Source organism: Falco biarmicus, chromosome 3 (genome assembly GCF_023638135.1).
Source record: "Falco biarmicus isolate bFalBia1 chromosome 3, bFalBia1.pri, whole genome shotgun sequence".
In the NCBI taxonomy this organism is placed as follows: domain Eukaryota; kingdom Metazoa; phylum Chordata; class Aves; order Falconiformes; family Falconidae; genus Falco; species Falco biarmicus.
This window is the reverse complement of record NC_079290.1, coordinates 119,683,308-119,702,120: the sequence shown is the minus strand read 5'-3', so window position 1 is coordinate 119,702,120 and position 18,813 is coordinate 119,683,308. Positions and strand designations below refer to the sequence as shown.

The window sequence follows — 18,813 nt, the reverse complement described above, 5'->3', positions numbered from 1 at the left end:
TCTCCTGCAAGCTGAACAACGCAAGCCACCTCAGCTGCTCCTCCTGAGCCTTGCCCTCAAGGGCTTTCATCATCCTGGTCGCCCTCCCCGGGACACACCTAACAGACCAGCGTCCTTACACTGAGGTGCCCAAACCCGCGCACAGCTCCAGCTGGGGCCATGCCAGCACAGCGCGGGGTGGCCGACGGGCGAGCTGTGCTCTGCTCGCTGCACCCCAGGGCATGGCGGACCCCTTTGGCTGCCAGGGCACGTTGCTGACTTGTATCAAATTCGCCATCAACCCCAGCCCCCAGAGCTCTTCCCATGGGGCTGCTCTCCAGACTCTCGTCCCCAGGTACGCACATATAACCAGGATTACCCCGTTGCAGGTGGAGAACCTGGCACTCGCTCTTGTTGAATTTGAGAAGGTTGGCTATTGCCCGGCTCTCTAGTCTACCCAGATCTCTCTGTAAGGCCTCTCTACCCCCGAGGGAGGCCACAGCTGCTCCTAGCGCAGTATCATCAGCAAACTTACTTCACGTACATTCGACTTCTGCACCCAGATAATTTATAAAAACATGAATGAGCACGGGCCGTAAAACTCAGCCCTGGAGAACCCTACTGGTGAGTGCCTGCCAGCCTGATGTGAACTCATTTACTATAACTCTTTGAGCCCAACCCATCAGCTAATTGCTCATCCAATTATCATGGACTCGTCTAGCTGTACGCTGGACACTTTATCCAGGGGGATACTGTGAGAGACAGCTTCAAAAGCTTTACTAAAGTACACGCACTTTGCCTTGGCTGATGAAATAGTATCTTCAAGACAGCTACGGTGCTACTTCCAGCTTAACGAACACCTACAGAAAGGCTTGATATTAGTCTCCAGATTGTACATATTTCCGAAGACCCTTGAGAATTAAGGAGTTGTCACTACATTCCTACACTGCACGCAATAATACACATCAACCAAGGAACAAACTGTCTGCTGATTTATAGAAGAAATTATGGAAATGCCTGAAACGTTCTGAATAACAGCTTAGTGGAAGAGCCATAGCATAAAAATATTTTCACTATGTTAGTATCTTATTATTACTGTGTGAGATGGGTAGCTAAGAAACCAGGAGGATGTAAATTTCTGAAAGAGGGGATTGTACATAATACAAACCGAGAAATTCTCATGCTTTCTGCCCTTAAATTATGTCCAAACAAAAAAAGAACACATTCTAACAGACACGAGACTGGCTGGCAGAAGGCTTACAATGTGCACCTAAACAGAAAACTCATTTCAGGGGCCAAGTACATACTACATGCTTATAGTGAGACTTACCAGTATTCTGCAGAAGTTTCATTAGTGGACCATTAGAGATAATTTTAAGATTCATGTCTCTGGTAATGGTTTCCGTTTTTCACAGGAAAAACCTCTGAGCAGTAAACTCTTGACATAGCTGACACTGACATTTCACATTAAAGTGACTTCAACGAAGAAGGTAAAAAAAGCTGGCTGGCAAAGAGATAGTCTGCAGTAAGACCTCCAGTTGCTAGGAAACAAGCCTCCTCTCTTCCTTAAAAATTACATCTGTATATAACACCGTGCTCGAAAATTTATCAAAAATAACAGTGCTTCAGTGTCCATCCTACTTGTAGATGTAGAAGACTGCTACCCCAACAAGGTGGCCAAGAGGTCAGCGTAAGGAAGAACCCTACGAAGGCTTTCTTACTCAGCATCAGGATAAAGTCATCCACCCAGGTGAAACACGCTATTGGTGCACATGTCATTAATAGATTTTAGCACCCACAAGCATACAAAGCAGCTCTGTAGTCCCTGCTTCTACAGCTCCTGGCTCACAGAATAATTTTTTTTTTTTTTTGAACAGGCCCGTAAGAATAACAGAAGTAGTGCTGGGAATAAATAAGATACTCTATTTACCTGCTCTAAGAATGATCTAGATTCCTCTTGTTTCTTATTGCACAGCTAGACATGCACCCAGCAATTGCTCAAATGGAGTTTTCAGCGGCGTGTTGGAGCCAGCTAGTCAAGACATGGGGAGTGTTTTAAGAGTATGTGCAGCGAGTCAGACAAATTTGATGTTTTCAGGTCAACAGTCACACATTTATCTTTAAGCACAGCTGAGAGAAACTTGCCAACGATACAGGAGGGACTCACTGCTGGTATGGACAAGAGGGTCTCACCTTGCTGCGATCTCTGGGAGTGGGCAGTAAACACGCACCCCCTCCTCCCCCAGGGGTGGAAGGTCTGTGCCCCGGGGCAGATTCCTCCACACCAAAGTGAGCGTGTATGGAACCATGCAAGGGAGGCAAACGACCCGAGCTCCTCTGTCACCCAGATGTAAGTGATGAGGGTAGGAGTAACAGTCAGATACCCGACTAGCGATTTATTTCTGTCTTAGCACTCAGTTTTCCTCTGAAGCGTCTATTCTTTTCCAGCAGCCTGCCTGCTACAACTTCCCTTTCCCTGAAAAGGGAACAAAACCCCATTTTGCTGCCTGTTGCTCAGAAGGGTTGTTTTCCCCTCAGAGAGCCTAACTTTGCACTCAATCCTAGATCCGTTACGTTTCCAAACATGTCCATGAACAGGTTTTCTCCTTCCTTTTCTTCCTAGGACCTCCTGCTGTTGTCTGTTCTGTCCCAGTATTCTACCAAACATCTCAGTACTAAACCATCTGGCCATAAAAATCAACGCAAAGACATGTTGAAACCCTCCCCTCCTCCAAAGCCTTTATAATAGTAACGGGTCGGTGCAGCTTCAAACCCCACACATACCATGGGCTCTCTTATCCTTGCTCTTTGGTCCCGGGATAAGAGATCCCCCTCTCACCCAAAAATTCATCTCATACTGCAAGTGTTTAAGTTATACCACAATATTGTATAACAGCCTTTATAAAGCACGGATGGCACTAATGCATGAAAACACTGCGATCAGTATGAGAAATGTTCGAGAGAAAGAGCATCTTGGGTGAGCATTTCCATTGAAAGTACCCCTGAAACAGAACAACAACGTGCTAAAGTGCAGTACAGCATGTTAACTACACACAAGTGACACTGAAGGCTGTACATTTTACAATAGCAGTGTGGTGGAGAGTTCTCCCGGCTTTCCTACAAGTCAACTCATGTCAACAGAGATATACCAAGATGTTGGCATTGATCTGCTGCACACAGCAAAAACGCTCACCCTAACCTCTTTGTTCTTCCTGCATGACACTACTTGTTAAACAAACAAAATATTTTTAAATCAGAGAATTAAAGCTAGCTTCCTTAGGCATAGAAGAATGTCAGAGGTCAAGGTTGCTGAACAGCATCTATTATGTTCACTTTGGGATGCTCATAAAATTTAGTCATTTCAAAGGTGTAAGCAACAGTGATTTTTTTTTTTTTTTGTGTGTGGCCCCTTTCTCCAGCAAATATTCATGCCCAAAGTAAACATCTTGAGCCAGCTGACAGTACAAAACAGCAACAACCACCCTAGACACATGGCAGGTTTATTTATTAACAGCATAGAAGCAGCAGACAGAACCTAAGCTGCTATGAAACTTTTGCTGAAAGAAATTTGGTAAGCCATATTTACAGTTGATGTCAGTTCTTTTTCAGGGCCAGTACATTAAAAAAAAGTAATTAAAACCCCCTTTAATCAAGAGAGACAAGAACATGTCACATTTTCACCATCTTTGATTCAAGTAAGCATCTGATGATCATTAACAGGCACTACCAGTTCACAAAACCAAGCTGGGCACACTGGGCTGCTCTCACATCTGGTTTACCAGTGGCCCACAACAGCAAAAACCAAGAATGCTTTTCAGACACACCCCACAAAGCCCAAAAGCATGAAATACAAGCAATTTAAAGAAACTAAGTTTTAGGTGACTGAAATAGCACCCATTTACAACAACACTTCAGAAGACAATCTGTGAAACTGTTGTACTGAAGGATAAAATGGCAGTTTCACCAAAACAACTGAAAAACAGTTGTGCTAGAGCTTTCTGCAGCCCTTACTCAAGGTGCGTAACAGCAGCACTGCCATCCCTGCTGGGACCTGTGGGAAGTGCATTTTGATTCCTGCTGTTTCTGTCAAATGGAGCCTGGTAGTCAGAAAAGAGATCAAAGTAGTGGTACAAGTAAGAGAAGGAAGACAAATGTGATAACTAATCAGTGACTTGAGATCTCCTATTATAGCTACAAGCATTTACGTAATATGATTCTAAGGTAAGAAAGCATTAATTTAATGCAGTAGACATCCAGAGATAGTTGCTTAATTCCAGCTCCAACCACGTTCTGCACAAGGCCAAAAGATTAATTCCAGCTCCCCAGATAGGCCAAACGATACTACAGCAGCATCCGACTTCCTAGCACAGAGAAAAGGAGGGACTGAACAAAGATGTGGAAGTAAGCCAATACCCACAAGATTTTTACTTACCATAATACATGGTACGATACACCTTCATGAATCAGTTTTTTCAGCAGTAACTTCTGTAGTCACAGAATTACACTTTGATGATGTCATGAAGATAAACTAAGATAAACATTAGCAGCACAATTTAGGAGTCAAAAGATTTTCCATGCCAGAATTTGTTGCATAAAGAGCAAGATTTCTTTAAGCTCTCATTTTGCCTTGCACCAGAGTGTAGAGTATACAAATCTGGTGCATTCACCTTGCATTTTGAGAAAAGAGCAAGGCTTATGTACACCCTCAATCTACTTCTCTCTTCCTGTAACATTTTAGAGTTTTGTGACTCACAGTGACTCATCATATGCATTACTTTGACTTCTCTGGAGTCTGTATACTCCAGATATACTCTGTGGAGTATACATACAATTACAGGACACTGAATCCTATGCCCTGTGATGTCTTTCCCAGCCTTACGTTCTCACCTACAATCCCCTGCAAATCTTCAATACCTGTTCAGCATGCTCTTATCCTCCCAAGAGGCTAATAAGAACAAAACCAACCAAATAAAAACCCCTCCATCCTCTGTCATGTAAGGGCACGGAATTATTTAACTACTGAAACACTACCTCACAGTATTGGTAGATATTAAATATCCCCACTCCCCCTCTCGCTATTTTCCCATTTCCATTACTAATAATGCTACTACTTTAACCTGCCACTTTCACAGTATTTGCTGCAAACCAGAACAGCGGGAACAGAACATTGACATGGTGCTCTCACTGTCCCAGATGTTGACAGATACCACATGAGCTCTATCACTGCTTACTGTTCCCTGCACTGTCAGTTGAAAGCACTCAACCAATACCTAAAACTTCTTGCTTGGGTGCTAAGATGTCACATGCACATAGCCTGGAAAGCTCTTAGAAAAATCTTTCAGATATGTCTAAGCAACTACGTTGCATATCAACAGGCCACAGGGATGACGCTTTTCTCAGTTTATCTGCTCTTAGATACCCCGAAAGCAAGCAAAAAAAATCAAAGCAAGATTTCCAGAACTGCCATGAAAGCAACACACTGTAAAAAGCCACGTTTTAGGCAGATACTTGGTGTCTTAGAACCGCCCTTCATTTAAAATGTCTAACTCTTTACCTTATGATTTACTTCAGAAACGTTCCTTTGACAGACCGGTCTAACAAGGGATTCCAAAGTCACAGTCAGACCATTTAAGTATGCCTGCGGATTACTCCAGCCTATATGAGAATGCACTTGTTCAGTTACAGAATTCCCAGAAGAGCTCCAATGCATGTCCCGTTGCCTCTGCTTGCATCTCATGAAAGGCCCACTGGTGAAGACCACTCTTTCGGGCATGTATTCAGATCTAGCTAAACAGATAAATATGTACTAAATAAAGAACACCAAGAAATCAATAGTTTCAAAGTTGCCGAGTGACCTCAGAAACGCTCAGCCCCATCCAACATGGCCAGAGATGTGTCAACCAATCAGTTTGCCAAGAGAAACTTCAACCCAAACTAAAAGCCAAAGGACTGAACAAACCAGTTCTATCCCATTACTGCTGAAGCCAAGAGGTAGTCTGAACCACGTCAAGGTCCTGTGCAGGAACAAAGAAGCGTAGCAGCATTTAGTAGGATAGCCACTGGTAAAATCAGCCACGTGTGTAAGAAGCAAATTAATCTATTAGAATCCACACAGATACGTAGGAGGAAATCACTCCTACTGGAATTCACACCAGTCCTCCGCAACAGTTCTCCTGCCGCAGCTAAAGGGATTTTGCATAGCTAGCTAACCATTAGCCCGCACCGGTACACCGCCCTCCGAGTAAGGGATTCTTCAATGGCTGGAGGTTTTCATTAACATGGACCAACTTCGAAATGCAAGTTCTTTTGAGTAGAAATACACTAAGAGCAGTAACTGTGCAACTGCATGGCCTAACAATACTATAAATGAAAGACTCCAAGACAGGATGTTAGTATGGAATGCAATTCTTTTCAAGACACACTGGAGATGGCATTAAATGCTGTCTGGAATTCAAATGTTTCTGCCATACTACTGAATACCTGAAGCAAAGACTGCAGTCCAGCCATGGCTGCTTTTTTTTTTTTTAATGCTTACTAGCACAGGGAAGCAACACATCTTCTCAATAACCTTAACATGTTTCTCAGTTATGTAGCAAAATGTACTAACTTAACTCAGAGAGGCTACACAACACCAGAAAGGAGGAGTCTGCTATGGAAGAAAGCTTGACTTAAAATCCCTTTTTGTGCTCCTGTAATTTTTAAGAAAATATCTTAAGCTTCTCTTCCCCTCAACATTATTTTTAACTTTGGATTACTACTGAGGCAAACTGCGGCCTTGTGTACTGTTAATGGAACAAGTTAAAAGAAATACCAGCAAGTACTTAATGGTATCACCAATAGATATGAAAAAATTTCAGAGAGTAAAAAAAAAAAGTATATAAAGAACTCCTTTTCCTCACCTCATATTCTCTGATTCACGATCTTATTTTCATAGCCTAAACTCAATGAGCTTCCCAGCCCAGAGCCTAATAAAAGAAAATGTCCACACTCATGTTTCCCCTCCACGTGCATTTTACACCTCTGAAATGTTGGACATACACAATTCTTCCCTGTCTCAAGGGAGCAAAATTTCTGTATTTTTATGAGGGAAAAATAAATGATTATTTATAAAAATGGAATTTCAAGATGTTCAAACCAATGGATAGTACAGCCCAAGCAGAGATGCATTAGCAAGGACACATTATCCACAGTGTCAGTGAGACAGTTTCATAACAAATATTGTTCAGCAACATATGAATACTATTGTACAACACAATTTAAAATACAACTCTCTTCCGACTTCAAAACATTAGTTCCCTACCAAAACTTCACCAAGTAACTCCTTAATAACCACGTATCATCTCTAAAATCACATTCTTACCTTCCTCAGTTTCTACTGGTTGCTGGGATAGAATTTTAATAAGAACTGGATTTTTCCATACTCCTTCCCTTGTGATATCCACCAGTATTTGGAGATTGTTATTCCCAAATTCCAGTAAAGCATCATGTGAATCCTACAAATTGCAAAAAAAAGGTCATTAAAAGTCTTCGCTAAATATTAAACCAATGTAATTTTGTATTACCTGTCCTAGTATTTGACTGTATTCTACTAGTTTCACACCATTCTAAGTCATTCATGTTTTAACATGTTTGCACTGGGATTTTAGAGTACATCCTTTCACTTCTCTAATTCTACAGCAAAACTTCCCAATTTCAAAGTACTGAAAGTTAACTGAAATGGCCTAACTCAAACAGCCCATCTGTAGTCCTAACTCTTTTGCAATTTTTACATTTCTCCAGGCACACATGTACATAAATTATATTATATATAAATAATATGACAGAAATAATTGTATAAAAGACAAAGGATGATTTTGTATCAAAGCATTCAGTGCCATTTAAGAAAACAGAATGAAGACTAAATAGTTTTCAAAATGAGTTACAAAATGCCAAGAGTGTAAAATTTTACATTTAGGGTTAATGGCAGTGAGATGATCCGGCAACTCCCATTTCTGAGAACTATTAAAGGCGTCACTCACTAGTCTGAGGGAAGGGGGGGGGAACATCCTTAAACTACATGAGCAGCAGCACAGCGGGAAAGGCTCAGAAACAACCCTCATCTACCAAAAGGGCGAGGCTGGGGTCATATGAAGATGCAGGTTTCCTGGTGGTCAGAGATGCAAGAAGTCTCAGGGAACTTAAGAAAGAGAGAGCAGCACGCAACACACAGCAGAGACTGCTGCACACCACTCACAATCCAGACCAAACCGGATTATAAATCATTTCCTTTAAGATGAAAACATCCTCCTACTCCGGATACAGATACAAAATTTCCTTAGAAGCCAATATATGTCCAGTGCATTTCCTTGGAGATTCAGGGATCTCCAGCACTGAAGTTTTGAAGCTGTGAAGGCTGACCCAGATACCCTCCTCACTGCACCGGCCTCCCGCTGAAGTTCATCCACCAAACCTGTATAAATAGCAAAATACTCTGAGTGACCCAGGCCCTACTGCTTTTATTTCTGGAAATCTGAGGAGGGAAGGGAGGGGGGTGGGAAAGTAATGTTACACATGGAAAGAAGCCTGAAGTCTAACACAGAAGAAAAAGCAACTGGAAACAGATTCCAGCACTTAATGTCCCCCGCAGGAAAACCAATCTGGGGTGACTTGCACTGAAAAAACCTAAAATATCATCATGCAGAATTTTCTAACACTAACAAACTGAAGCCAACTAACTGTAGGCAATTTGTAGCTACACGTTCAGTAAAAATATCTTAAACTTAAGAATGAGTTTGATACATGACAAGATCCCCTAGTTCTAGTGAGCTGTTTTAGGTGGGCAGTACTTTTAACACTATTATTAACCTCAGGTTTGCTTTCAATGGCCTCTGATGTCTCCTCTATATACACCGGAATCAATTCAGTGTTCTGATTTACCAGAATTAAATAGGGCTAATATTATGACCACTGAGAACACCACAGTAACCGAAGAGCCCTGTAGAATGGGCTGTCAAAAGATGGCAATAACCTGCACGCCACAGTGCCACGCAGAAGACATGGCTTTCAAATTCCCGAGTTTCCTTCTATAACCAACTGACTCTGCTACGAAAAAACCCCAAGACTTTCTCATCTACCGTACACAGTAGAAGGCATCTTTGCATTTAATGATTAGACCCTTTAATAAATAATTTGACTTACGCGCTACGCATTTTTTTCAATACAGTATGTTGCCAGAGCATCGTCTCCCATACTAACATTATAGCTTTAACCTGTACCAGTCTCAAGCAATAATCAGATCATAGATCAGGTCAAAGACTAAGTCCAAAAAGCCATCAGCATTTAACAGCTTATGACTTCAAATATCACATGGGAGACTGAACTCAGTGAGCTTTACCGAGCTACAGAGCTGTGAGAAGGCATTCAGCACATGTTAAGCCTTGGAAGGAGGTGGAACTAACCAGCAAAGCCCTTCCCATCAGCCTGTATCAATCAAGTAAAGGCAAGAAGTGCCAGGTTCCTTACACTTAGCACATGTAAGAGGAGAAAGGACACCACATCTTTTAAACAGCACGTTTTCTTGAAGAAAAGCAACAGCCGAATCAGTTCTCGTTATCAGAAGACCTTTGGTAATCAGGCTACATTTCCTTTGAGGCTATCATTTGTATGTTCAGATTCTTCACTAAGAGCTTCAAGAAAGCATTAATAACCCATACAAATTTAACAACTGTACTGCAAATCTTGAGAATTTATGCTATTTCCTGGCATCACTTCAATAAAAGCATGTAACTGACATTCCCGGCTCTTACTGTTGAGAAACAGCTTAACAAATATGACCCAAAGAACCATCTCTCAGATTACTGATGTTTTACTGTACTTAAATGTACTGCAGTACTGCAGAAGACATAGCTTTAGGAAGCCGCAGAGAGCTCTCGGGACATTACATATAGTGCTGTCACCCAAATACCTGTTCCAGCAACTCAAAGATACTTATCAGTGAAAAACACTGAACTACAAACCTGATCGTCAGCTCTGCACGGTTCTGAAAGGCAAGGCAAGGAAAACACCAACTCCCGCCTGTATGAACTCACCCTCTCTACTGACAAGTCAGGGATATTCCCATCCTGGCCCCAGCAAACACTCGCCAACCAAGTGCCAAAGACCATACAAGCAGGTTTTGTAACACCACGTTGCACTAGCTGAGATCCATTGCCTCTTAGTGATACTTATCCCATGCCCCTCTGCTACTGGGCTGCATGTTCTGAGGAGCTAGAAGCCATTGCCTCAGAGGAAGACACGCTTTTCTGCTGCCACCACGAGAACGATGCAGCTGAGGAAAAAAAAAAATCATCACACAACCTGGACAAGGGTGAGGTACTACTACTGAAAAAACTGCAATCTCTCAGCCTATGACATTCTGCAATCCAGACATTGAATGTAAACACTGTTTTCCCAACAGCAACTCTTTTCTGATCCGAGGGCTTCAGGATGTAGAACAGAGCTAGCAGAGCCCAGTTCAGTTGTAAGGATCATCCCCATTTCAGCACCTTCATATTAAGAGCTGAAAGAACCTTGGAAGGTCAGAAAGAAGGGGCCTATTATACAAGTCAACCGCGATCTGCTGAGTCAGCACCATCTTTACGATTCAGGGTATCAATACTGAAATACCAAATATAAAATTCAGCAACGCATGCACCATAAGTGACCACTGACAATACAAGCCACTTCTACTCTAACACTTAGCTGAATCCTTCCTTATTGGACCTACTGAAGAGTATAAGGCTAATATTAATGGAAATACTTATGAAAAACTACTACAATACTTCGGAAATCTTTGAAGAAATCTAATGCAAAATTTAAGTATACAGATCTCATCATGTTGGGACAACACCATGTTCTGAAGAGAAGTACACAAAGCATTTAATTCTACATGAAGTCAGGAAAGGATATTATAGTAAAAAGCTATGGACAAACTTAAAACAATCCTTGGAACAGTTTACTGAAGATACCAGGATTTTTCAGTCCTGGCAATTTAAAGCTCACAGCAATCACTACAGTGTCACAAAAGTTTTCATTTTATGCTCACCCTCAATACACAACTTTTCTAAAGAAAGCATTCATGCTCTTTGTAAGGCTTGAAGGGAACCCTGTTCCACAATCCGTATTCAATTCCCACGACAATACATCTCTACTGCCACTAAAGCTGTTCTGAATGCACTGCTTTATCACACCCATCCCCACAGTACCTCTCCACTGGGTTCCTCCCCCAGACTACACGAGCTTACCTGTAGCAAGGGCCCTGCCGTAATTCCGACCCAATCTTTTTCTCATATTTTACAGTATTTCCCCACCCACATCCGCTGCCATTGCATAAAACCCACGCTGGGACTCCTGCCATACAATCTCACTCTTTTCAAGGTTTGTTTTCAAGACCACACGCTGCCTCTGATCTTGCTTAGAGATAATGAAAAAGTGGACTTATGGGGGACTGCGGGGCATAACTACTCTTTCTTAGGATCAAAGAACAAACAGGTTCAGACACCAAATAAAGTTTTTGATAACATTTTGTATGTGAGCTGGATATCAGCAACACTCCCATTTTCAGCTTCAGAACAGTCCCTACACCTTGCTGCTTTGAAATGCAAGCCCATACCTTCTTCACTCCTGTGATGAAAATTTATTTGAAGTTTCACTGACTCTCACTACCTGTGCAGATTGTTAGAGCAACAATTACTGCAGGCACATCTGGAAGAATGCCTCTGTCCCACATTTGCTACAACCACCAGTTACATTTGGAGTTATATTCCTCAGCCATACTCTCCTCTTTTGCTAGGAAAGGAATAAGCATATTCACACCTGCCAATACAGGGCATGTCCTAATATATAATTTCGCAGTGCTTTGCTACTGGATTTGCCTGGAAATTGGCACATCAACATGGTCACAGGCTTTAAACCTGCAAGTGTTCACATGACTGCCTACGAGTGAATCCTGTCTAAAGTTGTATATTGCCCGCTGTATTCAATGCATACTCCTTCTCTGTTACTCTCCTCTGATGACAAGCGAGTTCCTACTGTACTCCAGGGCAGCGTACAGATGTTCTCGTTCTCATATTTCTGCAAGAGTGCTACCTCAAAAACACATTAGAGGCACCTGTTTGTAAAGGTTCACAAACCTCTTCAGCAAGGTTTCAGAGTACTAATATGTGTAATAAGCTTTGCACAAATCTTTTACTATCTAAACTATTGGGAGCATTAGATGAGTGCTATACCTGGAAGCCACCGTTTGAAAAACATCAGTACAAAAGCCAAGTACATTACTATACCTGGCAGCAGCACATCTTGAGCTTTCCTTTAATTCTAAAAGTTGACATGAGAGATCTGGGCTTGCATCACCCTTCTACCCCTGGAACTTAACAGTTTTCTTCCAATATATTCAGCCTGAATAAAGTCATCTCATCTGACTAAAAACTTGCTCTCTATTGACAAAAGTATCAAAGCTTGATCACTTGCTTCAGAAACCTAGAAATGCACATGTTTATTGCACCACAGAAATTATTCTCCTTGGTATCAAGAATTCTCCTTGCAGATCCCTCCAGTTAAAAGCTGGGAATTCTAGAGCTACTTTGTACCTCTTGTAACAGGAAAAAGCCTGTAGATGCCATCCCATTCTCTGAACATGAGAAAACATACTGCTTTAATTCTAGGCTATCTCAGTTACAAACTTACTATATGCCTTGTAGTGTATGATAAGCTCAGAAGGCTTAGGGGAGACCTAAACATGTTACAGTGTTTAAAGGGTGGCTACAAAGGAGACAGAGTCACACGGAAAAAATGAGGTGCAATGGGTACAAGTTAATCCTGTGGAGGTTCCAGTTGGATCCAAGAGGAAAATTTTTCACAATGAGAACAATCAGCCACTGGAACTAATAATCTCCCCAGGGAAGTGGTGTATTTCCCAACATCAGACACTTTCAAGATTCAGCTGGACAGGATGCTGGGCCACCTTGTCTAGACTGTGCTTTTACCAAGAAAGGTTGGACCAGATGATGCTTGAGGTCCCTTCAAACCTTGTATTCTATGATTCACTCCCCTTCCTCCAATGATGACTGCATTAGTGAATTAATGGGAGCACAGACCCAGCCTCTGCAACACAATGGCTAATAGATACAGACTATGTGTAATAGACGGCGTAGCTGGGTATTGTCAAAACAAACAGATGCACCTTCAGACTTGGTTCTGGAGTGCTGCAGTGTCCACTGTCATCTGCTGTAGTCACAGGACTTATGCTCCAACACTCAAAATAAAGGACAAATCTTTGACACCACTAAGACCATAGGATTTAAACTGTACCTACTGCATTTCCTTCTGCTACCAAGTACATGCCACATCCAACTGTTCTTAGGGTTACAATGATAGTACGTATTCCATAGTACCTCAAGAAAAGGAGGTCTATCCACACCTGAAGTCACCAGTCACAGACCAATTCTGTCGCTTCCACGACCACCAGGACTACAGAGCTCTACTAGTCCGTTTCTCTCAGTTTAAAGTGCTGGGTTTATTCATCTTCAGCCTACCTAAGAGTTTCCACACCTGCAATTTCCCTGACTGCAAGTGAAATAAAAGTAAAATTCCAGAACCTCTACACCTACACCTTCAGAGCTACTGCAGCAGCCAAGCCAGAGGGACTGAGGAAATCCCCAGTCACAGGGGGATAAGGTCTTGCGATAAGGTCTGCACGAGGACAGCTGCGATCTCTAAGTTTACTTCCTTCCAGCGGCTTCCTGCCAAAATCTTCACTTCATTAACTTAAAACTGATACTAGCTTCCTACTTCATCAGTCACAGTTAAAGCCAGAACAGGAAACAGCAGCAACAGATCAGTCCCTGGTCCTGGAAGGGTCTATTAGTTTAAAGGCAGCAAGACCACCACGCCTGTCCTTCAGCTCCATGAGGAACACAACTCCTTGCAGACACCTAGGTACTACCTCCAGACTAAAACCTTGAAAACATCTCTCCCTCCTAGGTAGTCTACAGGAGCCATCTTCATCTGAGTGTACGACTAGTAGTATTATAAGCTTGTTTCTGCACCACCTCAGAAGAAACACTTATAGAAACCACCTGGACTAAAGACCTGTCCTACATTTTCATCTCTCTCAAATCAGGTATAGACACTAACTTTGCCACTCAGAAGCTCTTTTAGTCATCTTTAAAGTAATGCTTTGGAGCCGTTACATCACTCCATCAAAATCAGTCTTCCTCTCACACGAACCACTGGATAGATCAATATTTGCTACGATTCTCTTGCTGCAGCTGCTGTTGACTGTGTAGTTATAAATCTGCTGTTAGGCTCAAGGCTCCCAATACTGTTGTTGCAGTTAGTTTTTTGCTGCTCAGAAATTCTTGCTGCCTAGAAAACAGCAATGTAGGACAGGCAGAATTCAGTGGAAGGGTAGAAGAGGAGGAGCACAACAGCAGCCGCCTTTTTTAAATACGTAAGCTGGTAAAAGAAATTCAGAACACTTACCTGTATGGATTGATGGAATCCTAACCACACCTCATGCGGCAATTCACTTTCAGGAATTGAAAGCAGTAGCTCAAAGCAGCTCCTGGAAAAGTAAGAGGCAAGTAAGCAAGCTACCCGAACACATGCTGTTACTTTAAATAACTCTTGTGGCACATATTACTTAGCATTCAGATAACAAATGACATAACATTGAAATACATTTGACTGCAAAAATCAGTTAAAGGCCAGAAACAGGCAAGAGTCATCGTATGGAGAGTGCTCCTTTTTACTACGCACAATCTTGCTAGGATAAGATTGCAGCTACTTTTATAATCCAAGATAGTTTGTTCAACATTGCTCAGGAATGTTGCATTACAGAATTTCTGCTCTTTCCTCTCACAAAAAATTCCTAACATTCATTCTGAATAAAACTCTTTTAACCCCAGCATGGCCTCTGTGCCTAGAGTAAGAATGAAAACCAGCTCCAGCTAACTTAAAAGTTTCAATGCTGACATACAAAGATAGGAACATTAAAGAACAGCTTGACAGAAGACACATGCAGCGATCAGCACAGAAATGGACCTAGAGAACAGATTCCTAACAGCATCCTAAAAGCAACAGACTGACAATCTATTTCAAGAGGTGCACCAGCACAGAAACAGACCCACAGAACAGATTCCTAGAAACGCCTTAATGAGTCTTTGATAACTGGGAGTGGTAGTAGTGGACTCAAATACCTATGGTGCCAACTGTAACAAGCTCAAGAGCTTACCAAATGAAAAGTAAACCCCCACCCACGTTGATATGCCTATCAAAAATGTTCAGATTAAGGTCAGAGTTAAGCAGATCACACTGTGAAATATCTAGTTCATTAACTCAGGGAACTGCTGAATTTGTGTAGCTCAGTTATCTGCACAACACAGGTGGAAAACATTCCCTTATTTCTTCACTAAGCCAAACTCCTGCTTAAAAACAGGACACTAGTCACCGACCAGTCTTGATTTATTATACCCAGGAAAGTTTGTTACATCTCATTTTCAACTGTGTCAACGGTTAATGTTAGTATCAGTCAGCCCCATCACAATGGCATGTGAACTTCTGCTGTGTATCTGCTTTTCCAAATAAAAATTCAGGAAAGCAAGAAGGGTTCAGAAAGATTTAATATTTCTGAAACATCTAGCAAATTTGAGACCTATAAATTCCATACATAATTTCAGGCTCCAAGAACAGACAGGGGGAAAAGCAAGACCTACTTGATATTCCCTCATTTAGATCATCAGGTCAATGCTATCCCTTTTCAGAAACAAAAAGGAAACGACTGTATGTATTTAGCACATCCATGTCTTTTCAGGGAAAAGTCCTGGAGAACAAGAATCACTGTTTTCTAGGAGATAAAGCACTGGCAGGACTACTGCCTGTATTTTTCTCAAAAAGGGCTATCTAAACTTGTATGGGACACGTGGATTACCTAAACCCCAACTACTGCACAGAATAATTTGACCTGATCAAATGAAATGTGTTAACTATGACACTGTCTAGAGATTCACAAAATCTACACACAGCAAAAATGTCTCAAATTGTAACAGGTCTAAGACTCTACCTATAATACATGCACTGAGTAACTGCTATAAGCTACACCTACATTATTAGTTCCAACTCATGCTATTTTTTCTTCAAAACCTCCACTCTCAAACGTTAAACAGAAGAATGACAGGATGACACGTTCCGTCTTACCGTAGATAGAAGAGCTGAGCTTGGGGAAGGGGACAAGGAAGAGATGACCATAAAGCAAACACAAGTTTCAAAACTGCCTAGTACCCGAAATGAATGATTTTCCCCTTTACTCCTGACTTCTGAGAAATACATTGAACAGTTGCCTCCAAAATGCTATGGCTAACCAGTTTTTAGCCAGATTCAACATAAACAAAATCAAATGGACAAATACTTAGTTAACATCTGGCCAACCTTTTAATATTTCATTTAATATTGGGCCTTCACTGCCCAATCCTGTTCCTTTAAATAGAGGTTTATATAGAGCAAAAGCTCTAAACACTCCTACTAGGCAGAGAATAGGATAGCCTTCATCACTGTCATTCAGTAATTATTCACATCACCAGGCAATGAAATTTCACTCATTACTATACGCATTACTATACGTAACAGGATTGCCAGATACTCCAATTGTCATAGGTGTTGATTTTATATAATAACCAGGACTTACTTTTCCCTTTTCCTGAATTTACAAGTTAATTCACCAGTTCAGATGTCTACACTGAGGAGGTTGCTACTGGACTATCAAAAACAACTTTACAAGGTCTCATAGCAGCTGAACTCTATTTTAACATAAGAAGAAAAAACCAAACAAAAACCCCAGCACCCTAACAAGACAAAAACACCCACAAAAAAAACCCTAGGTATGTGTCCAATTTTCACGCATGTCACACAGACTCTATTCATCAAATGAAAATTTGCAAACGTCACAGTCTATGTGCTTTTGAAAAGTCTTTTGATGTACACCTCAGACAAAATCAACCAATTCTATCTACTACCACTTTTAATTCCTGGAAATACTTTTTTGTATGTATGATATTGGTTATATAAAACATCAGGTTTAAACAAAACGGCAAAGCAAGATTTTAAAAATAATTTTCCTGTACTTAATCCTTAAGGACTGTGAAAAAAAAATATCTGAAATTAGACTTTCAAAGCATTGTCTTCATAGACTGTTATCTCACTCTGTATAGACAAGAGGGCTGAATTTATGCCTCAAGAGTTATAGTCTGCTGTAGTAACATAGCACTGAGCTGAACCAAGAGCCAAAAATTATTTTGTTGTGAGTTCTTAAGTCTTCCTCAGGACCCCAACACCAAGCACTCTAGTTTGGAAACCGCTCCAGAAGAAATCTGGAGCTCCAATTGTATAGCCAGCATGTAAAACAATGTACAGCTCAACTGCAAAAGTAACATCCAGGATATTCCAATTAAGTTTTCCTAGGTAGAAAAATAAGTAGAATTCCAAGTCAATTGCATACGTTTTTGTTGTAAGAACTGACTCAAATGCACAGCTGCATAAAGCCTAGCCAGCCTTCCCTACTGGCAAGGGGGAAGAAATGCCCATTTAGCTTAATTCTTCCCTTTGCTTCTTATTATACAATACCTCAAAACACAACTATAGCCCTGAAAGCCCATTTCCTCCTTTACTGTAATGCAACTAAACGGAATTTAGGTATCAAGGCAAAGACCACAAATCAAAATACCAGCATCACTTAACTAAGTCAAGCCTTTTTAGCCCACTCTACCAATACCACCACAATACCTACCTATACAAACTTAATTCCAAACTTAAATCACAATTTTTGCAAATAAAACATAATGGGTGCTTGAATGCTTCCATTATTAAAATAAAATAATTTCTCAGGCACTCAACTTCAAAATACCTTTCAGGAGGAGGTCTCCTAGACTTAAATTTCTTAATTTTGGGAGGAATAACTCTAGGCAAAAATCAACACATTATCTGCATACAATTACTCTGTAATAATTTTATACCTCATTCACCATTATTTTTAGACAGAGATTTTAAAAAGTAAGTTTGAAAAGCTTTCAGGATTGTGTTCACCTTTAGATTGCATTAGAAAACTTTTCTCATCCTAAGCTTCTTAAGAGTTAAAAAGATGACTATACATTGGATGATCAACAGGAATAGTTCACTTGTTGCCAGGAATTATCCTGCATTTGTTAAGAGTTAAGTCCTAATGACAGAGTGGTAAATGCAAGTTAGTAAATCAAAAGACAAGTTTATTAGGTTGAGAAATTTTTAGAGACAGAGCAAGCAAACCATCCCATGTGCTCCCTCACAGAGGCGTTATGGAAAGCAAGTACATTCTTCCTGGAAGCAACGTGTTACATTCAGTAAGTACAACTAGTAGGCAAGATACAGCTCAAGAAGTCTGAGGTAGACTGGTCTTATCAGTTGAATCCAGTTTTGCTAATTAGACCAGATAACATTCAGATCTTTCCCAATATTTTTTTTAAATTGAAAAAGCGCATAAACACCTTCTCAAAGATGCAGAAATGGTAAACTCCCTTTCAGACCAATGCCATCGCAGAAAAAAGTAGAAAGGTGCCAAATACTAGCTACTGGCAAACACTATGTGAACTAGGAGCAATTTTTTCTACTTTTTAAAAATCTAACCTATTAATTTTAGGGCCATATAAATCATTTTTAGACAGAAGTAAAATTTTCATATTGATGGTAACATGAATGGCACCTTCCTCCTCACACAGTACAGAATCACAAAATGGTCTGGGTTGGAAGGGACCTTACATACCACGAGTTCCAACCCCCTGCCCTGGGCAG

At 41.0% G+C, this 18,813-nt stretch overlaps 1 protein-coding gene across 5 annotated transcripts in view; it reads right to left on the bottom strand.

Moving 5' to 3' along the window:
- The window catches only part of RLF (RLF zinc finger), a 41,806-nt gene that overhangs the window by 13,661 nt on the left and 9,332 nt on the right, over nucleotides 1–18,813 (bottom strand). The window contains exons 1-3 of one of the 5 annotated variants that reach the window (XM_056333854.1): nucleotides 14,479–14,535; nucleotides 8,213–8,428; nucleotides 7,340–7,472 (exon numbers count right to left, since the gene is read on the bottom strand). Coding sequence is in view for 3 of the 5 variants with exons in the window: in XM_056333851.1 (XP_056189826.1) it covers nucleotides 7,340–7,472; nucleotides 14,479–14,560 (215 nt within the window). In the remaining 2 variants the exon portion in view is untranslated. Of the gene's footprint in view, nucleotides 1–1,309; nucleotides 1,690–7,339; nucleotides 7,473–8,212; nucleotides 8,429–10,046; nucleotides 10,286–14,478; nucleotides 14,561–18,813 lie in introns of those variants that run through there. The other 4 variants (XM_056333852.1, XM_056333851.1, XM_056333855.1 and 1 more) reach the window with 4 other exon arrangements.